This window comes from Phaseolus vulgaris, chromosome 6 (genome assembly GCF_000499845.2).
Source record: "Phaseolus vulgaris cultivar G19833 chromosome 6, P. vulgaris v2.0, whole genome shotgun sequence".
In the NCBI taxonomy this organism is placed as follows: Eukaryota; Viridiplantae; Streptophyta; class Magnoliopsida; order Fabales; family Fabaceae; genus Phaseolus; species Phaseolus vulgaris.
This window is the reverse complement of record NC_023754.2, coordinates 29,807,476-29,814,406: the sequence shown is the minus strand read 5'-3', so window position 1 is coordinate 29,814,406 and position 6,931 is coordinate 29,807,476. Positions and strand designations below refer to the sequence as shown.

Genomic DNA, 6,931 nt, shown 5'->3' with positions numbered 1-6,931 from the left:
TAAGTAATCACTGTTTTTCTTAATAAGTGGCCTTTTACTAGTTTCAATTTAACATGTATCCATAATAACGATTATATTTATACAAGTCTTTCTACTCTACTAGAAAACAACTATTACAAAACTTTAAACATTACTTATTGATCTAATATAATCTCAACTCAAAAGTAATAATTTTAAGTAAATTCATTCCCAAAATATATACACCAACACATTAATATTATAATATAATTTAGATTGCAAATATTTGTATTAAAAAAATAAAAATTATTTCAACTTTAAATTCAAAAAATAGCATGGTCAAGGTGAATCACTGCATTTGAAATATTCTCAGCTTAAAAGTTGAGTTTGTCCTTTTTAAACAATTTGATAGATTAATGGAAGAATGTGTATTTAAAGTGTCATTAATCTCGACTTTACTTTTTAGTGTAGCACTACCAGACAAAAATAACAAAAATTCATTTTAATAATTTTATTATAGAATTATTTTATAATTTAAATTAAGGAAGAAAATAATTTTAGTTTGAAAATAATATATTAAAAATATATTTAATTTAATAAAAAATATTAATTATTAATAAAATACGAGAAATAAGATATTTAGTAAAATTGAATAGATATAAGGTTTTGGTGGTGACGCCACGGGTTCAAGTGGTCAACGTCGTCTTCACACACGAATGCTGAGATATATATGTTATTATATATAACAAAAAAAGTGGCAAAGCATACTCTCTGTTTCCGCGCGTTGAGAAACCCTAGGCGCAGTGCGCACCGGCGTTTCTCCCTCTGCGCATTTTAGCGTCAGAGTTCATAGCACTCTCTTCTGCTTCCTCTTTCTGCAACTCTCACTTTCCAAAGTTTGGCGAAATTTTGAATTTATCATTGAAAGAGAGGAAGAAGACAACTATGGGAAGCACCTTTCATTCTCCGCCAGCTAAGCGTTCCGCACCCGACCCACACCCGTTTCCTTCGAAGGGACATTCCAAGCGCCCCAGGTCGTCCAGGCCTCCGCCGCCGCCGCTCGCCGTGCCGCCCGGCCACGCGGCTTTCCGCCTTCTCTGCAACGCCTCCCGAATCGGCGGGGTCATCGGCAAGTCCGGCTCCGTTATTAAAAAGCTCCAGATATCCACCGGGGCCAAGATCCGAATCGAGGACGCGTCGCCAGAGTCGCCGGACCGTATCATCCTGGTCATTGCCGACGCCGCCCTCAGCGGCAAGGTTATGCTGAGAAATGACGAGGCTGTTGAGGTTTCGAAGGCGCAAGAAGCGCTGCTGATGGTGTTCGATAGGATCCTCGATGTGGCAGCGGAGTCGGAGGGCGTCGAGGTCGGCGACATGCTAATGTCTTGCCGGCTTGTGGCGGACGCGGCGCAAGCCGGTTCCGTCATCGGCAAGGGCGGGAGAGTGGTGGAGAGGATAAAAAAGAACACTGGATGTAAAATTAGGGTTTTAACTGATGATTTGCCGCTTTGTGCCTCCTCTTCGGATGAAATCATTGAGGTATTGCTGCTTCTTGTTCTTCTTCACGTTTGCATTTGTCACCTGAACTTTTAGGTTAACACCTCTGAGGCCTTCGATTTCTACTGCTATTGTTTATTCTGTTGCTTTGTTGTTCAGCATTCATTTCAGTTTTTAGGATTAAGCGTTTCAGGAGCTGCTAGATATGGTTTGTTAGTTTATTTTAGTGGATTAGTTTTTCTGTTTTTGGTAAGAATCGGGTTTTCAGGGTGAAGTGTTTAGTGTTCGTTTAAGATTTCAGGATAAAGATTTTAGTGTTCATTCAAGTTTTTGGGATTGAGTGTTTCATCTGGAGCTGGTCGATATGAGTTGTTAGTTTATTGTAGTGGAATTAGTTTTTCTTGTTTTGTAGGTAAATAGGCTTCAAATTATTTATGGTGTAAAAAATTTCTTATGCTGAAAAAATATCTTTTGGTTGTGTATGTGACAGATAGAAGGCAGAGTGTCATCTGTAAAGAAGGCACTGGTTGCTGTCTCCCAACGTCTTCAAGATTGTTATCCTGTTGATAGAACAGTGATAACAGGAAGCAAACCTTATGAAATGGTTCAGTATGAAGCCAGAGATGCACTTCCTCGTGAGACTTTAACTGCAGTACCACATGAGACTGTAGATCGTCTTCCGCCGAGGAGCTCTGCACTGTCTACTTTATCCAGTTGCTCTAGCAGCTATGGCACCAGAGTTCACTCATTTCCAGCAGAAGTTAATAGAGTCTCCTCCCTGGAACCAAATGCACTTGAGCAGGAAGTCACCTTCAGAATACTTTGTTCAAATGATAGAGTTGGAGGAGTTATTGGGAAGGGAGGCAATATTGTTAGAGCTCTTCAGAGTGAGACCGGCGCTACAATAAGTATTGGTCCTTCAGTAGCTGGGTGTGAGGATCGAATAATTACTATTACTGCTTCCGAGGTCTGATAGTTATAATCTTTCCATTTTTACTTATTTGTGTCTTTCAGTTGTGTGGGTATCATTATCATTACTGTTTTAATCAACTTATTGATCATGGCTTCATTTTATACAGAATCCTGAGTCAAGATATTCCCCAGCACAAAAGGCTGCTGTGCTTGTTTACTCCAGATCCATTGAATCTGGTTTTGAGAAAGGGCTAGACTCTGAATTAAGTAACAGGTCACTTGTTACTGCACGGCTTGTAGTCCCATCAAGCCAAGTTGGTTGTTTGATAGGAAAAGGTGGAGTAATAATATCAGAAATGCGGAAGGTTACTGGGGCTAGCATAAGAATAGTTGGGACTGATCAGGTGCCAAAATGTGCATCAGATAACGATCAAGTTGTACAGGTTTGGAGATTAGACTTTGTTTATTTCATTTTAGGATTAAAATATGCTGAAGAAGACTTTCTATTTTTAATTTTTTTTTATGAATGTGATTCTGTGTATCTGGCATCACCAATAAATTGTTACCCCTCAAACTAAAATAAAATTCCGCATCCTTCATCGGGTATTTTGTGATGATAGTCACCTTTTTGGACAAAACTCTACAACCTTAATTATGTGATATTTAAATATTTTAAATTATATGTATCTGCTCTTTCCTCATTCATTCTGAAATATTTATCATCCTTAAGTGTTTCTCTGTAGTTTTTCCTTGCACTGTTTAGAATTGACCAGAGATCAATCTTGTTTCCCAAAGCATTTATATGTTTTCCTAAAACACCTAAGATGTGTATTTTGCCATGTTTGTTTAAGTAGTCATGATAATGATGTTTTGGTGTTTATTAGTTATACCATCTATATCCTCTTCTTCCCTCAGATATCAGGAGACTTTTCAAGTGTGCAAGATGCATTATATAATGCAACTGGTAGACTGCGAGATAATCTTTTTGCCAGCACTCAGTATAGTGCTGGAGCAAGGAGCCTTTCTACTCTACGAGTTGATAGCAGCCCCTATGGGAGACTGCAGGATGTTGTTCCTCTTGGAAGCCAACTACCTGCAGCCACTTCTCATAGTCTGAGTAGACATACTTTTGCTCATGGCATTGATCATCATGCTCTTTCTAGAAGTTTAGATCGTCCTTCTTCCCCGGGCTTATGGACTAGAAATTTAGATCGTCCTTATTCACCAGGGCCGTGGTCTAGAAATTTAGATCGTCCTTCTTCACCAGGGCCGTGGTCTAGAAATTTAGATCGTCCTTCCTCACCAGGACCGTGGTCTAGAAATTTAGACCGTCTTTCTTCACCAGGGTTATGGACACCGCCGGTATCTCTCTCTCTCTCTATGCTATGAGTTTTTCCATAATAAGTTATTATTTTTATTAACTATTTTTATTTAAATTTGATTGCAGACAATGCCTGGGATAAATTCAAGAGGAGTTAATGATTTTAACTGGGGATTGACATCTCGAAGAGGAGGCTTAGAACGTGTCAGGTTGTTGATTTACTAAACAATTTAGACTTGTTTTAATCCAAATAGCAAATCTATATATTGATCAGAAACAAACGCCAAAGTTTCTTGTTATCTCAATTTTTAAGGTTTTAGTATTATTAAGTGCTAATTATTTTAGTGTAATGTAATGCATGTGTATGGGCTTGAACTTCCCTTAACATTGAATTTGCTTAATTTTGCCGTCTTATAATATTTTCTAACAGACAATAAGTACCGAGGGTGCCTTCTTTTTTGGAACTCAAGAATATTTAGGGACATTGTGTCATGCATTATATGTGCTCTGTATGTGATGGGAACTGAAAATAATTTTCTTAAAAAGTTGAGTGTTTTTTAGGTATAATTTAATTATAACTTTCACATTGGTACAAGTTAGGACAGGTAATTTATTATCTGAATATGCAATAGAAAATACCATATCGTGCACTAGGTGTTCTGTAATAAGTCTGTATTAGAGTTAGAAACTTCCTTTCTCTATTTTACATAACTTCTGTGTTCATTCAGCGTTTGATTGATGTTCTGAGTCTGGGGACAAGACAAACCTTTATACTTGACATGTATATACCATTTGTGACACTGCTCATTTGCTCTTATTTGAAATCCTTGCTTGGGGTAAGGTTGTGGCCATCAAAAAGTGAAGGAAATAGTCAGCTGAACATATAAAATAGATGCCACAACTGTAAGTTCTTATTGTTCTTTTTGTGTTCTGCAGCGGTAAATCTGCCATCGTGACTAATACGACAGTAGAAATTGTTGTTCCTGATGATACTATTGATTATGTATATGGGGAAAATGGTAGCAATTTGGCTCGTCTGAGACAGGTACATAAACTTGAATAAGCTTAAATACCTTCATTCTTTTGTTAACTTGTTCACCCCCACATGCCATGTTATCCTTATGAACTTGCATTTTGACCCAAATTTGATTTGATTTCTAAGTATATCTGTTATGGAAATGTCTGTTTCAGTCTGTCATTTTCGAAAGTCATGTAGTTCTTCTTTCATCATTATCAACTTGGTCTCTTGATATTTTTCACCAATGGACTGAGTGAAGGGTTGATGGAATGACAATTTTATAATAGATAATAAAACAGTTCATTTTTCTTACATTTTCAATAACTGATGTGATTCAATAGCTTTCTAATCCATTTGCAATTTAAATAACAGAATTCAAAATAGAGCAGTATTTTGTTTTTTATGTATTAATATTTTTATCATTAATATTGTGAATCCTTTTTCTTATTTTGCTCGGTCATATGAAGTTAATTTATTTATTTTTATTGTCCATATCAGATATCGGGTGCGAAGGTTGTTGTCCATGAACCTCGTCCTGGAACAAGAGACAGGACTATTGTCATATCTGGTTCACCTGATGAAACCAAAGCAGCACAGAGCCTTCTCCAAGCATTTATTCTTAGTGGCTCATCATGACAGGACAGGACATGTCAAATCATGTAATATCCAGCCTTGTATGTTTTTTTCAATCTCAACAACAGTCACTATCTTTAGTTAGTGACGTTAGTGTAGTGTAGTATATAACTATTTAACATCAATCAATTAACTTGATTCTTTAGTGCATACCAAAGCAACAGTTTCATTTAAGATTTCATCTGATTATATCAGATGAATGTCTTCTTTCAACTCCTCATACAGTTTAGATCGGATATTTTAAAGAAACTCCGGATCAATATTCTCCGTTTTAAGAATAGAAAACTGAATTGATATTAATTATGATGTATTGTACTATATTGATGTGTATGGTTTTTTATGCTGATTATAAATTTAGTTAATTAGGAAAATAAATTATGATGACTCCTGGACAAAGGAAATAGGGAAATGAATCTTAGAAGCTGAACTAAGATACAGTATTTAGATATACTGACACTTTTCTTCAAGTTTAAATTTATTAAATTCTTGAACTTGTTACAAATTAACATTTTTCAACAATGCCTATTTTATACACCAGGATTGCCGAAGAATCTTCGACCTGCTAAATTAAAACTTCATAGAGATTTAATGTCAAATCATGGGCAATTCTGTAGGACTACCATAGAGTGAAGGGTGATTCAGTAATCACCATGATTGTCACGGACCAGATGGTCTGACACAAATTTGGACCAGCTTTCGTTTTGTTAACAATAACAAAAGTAGGACCAAAGTACTCATTCACAAGTTTTTCTTTTTTCTTCATTCATATGGAGAACTTTAGACTCCTTTCGTAATGCTTGCAAATGAACATGTTTCACTTGTAATGTATCTTGATATTTTTGTCGTATACAATCCCAAATATTTTTTATGTGTCTCTATTGATGATTGTCTCTAGAACAAAACCATCTAATACTACAAAATTACATTTTCTATCACATTCTAATATTGCTATGAGCAAAGGAAATTCTCCATGTACATCACCCAACGATCGTAATAACCATCAAATTTGATCCTCTTGGTTGAACAAAATTGATTTTGACATCAATATCTTAGAAGATTGTTGCTTCTAAAAAGCCCCATAAGGAGGCTATATAATACCAAATATTAATGTTATTAAAAGAAACTAGAATGAAAACGATTATGAGAAGATAACATACGTGCTTTATTAGAAATAACTTGACCATATATATAAGGATTTATTTAATTGACTTAATAATTATATAACCATATATGTCAAATTTTATTAAAATTGAATAACAATAACAAAGTGATCTAATGAATTATATTTTAAAAATATATATTACGTTGATTTTATTCTACATAAATGAAACACTATATAATTTTATATTGATATAATTTTTTTACTATGTAAAAAGAATTCTCAATCTAATAGTGAGTATTTGAAATACATTACCTAATTGAAATAATATTGAATAGTGTAACATTTAGTAGAAGTAAGAAAAGTGTAATTTGATCCTTTCCCACTTTTTATCTCTCTTCATAAACATATAGCTACTTGCATTCATACTCCTTTATAACCATTAATAGAAAAATAAAACAAAATAAATTGAACTTCTCATATAGTTAAATTC

General features: G+C 35.0%; 1 protein-coding gene across 1 annotated transcript; it reads left to right on the top strand.

The window, feature by feature from the left end:
• The first annotated feature begins 646 nt into the window (after nt 1–646).
• On the top strand, nt 647–5,639 carry LOC137832746 (KH domain-containing protein HEN4-like). The gene is made up of 7 exons (XM_068641072.1): nt 647–1,497; nt 1,946–2,422; nt 2,535–2,810; nt 3,283–3,729; nt 3,815–3,897; nt 4,625–4,733; nt 5,205–5,639. Exons 1-7 carry the CDS (start codon nt 904–906, stop codon nt 5,340–5,342), a joined length of 2,124 nt encoding a protein of 707 aa, XP_068497173.1. The 5' UTR covers nt 647–903; the 3' UTR covers nt 5,343–5,639.
• The last annotated feature ends 1,292 nt before the right edge of the window (nt 5,640–6,931 follow it).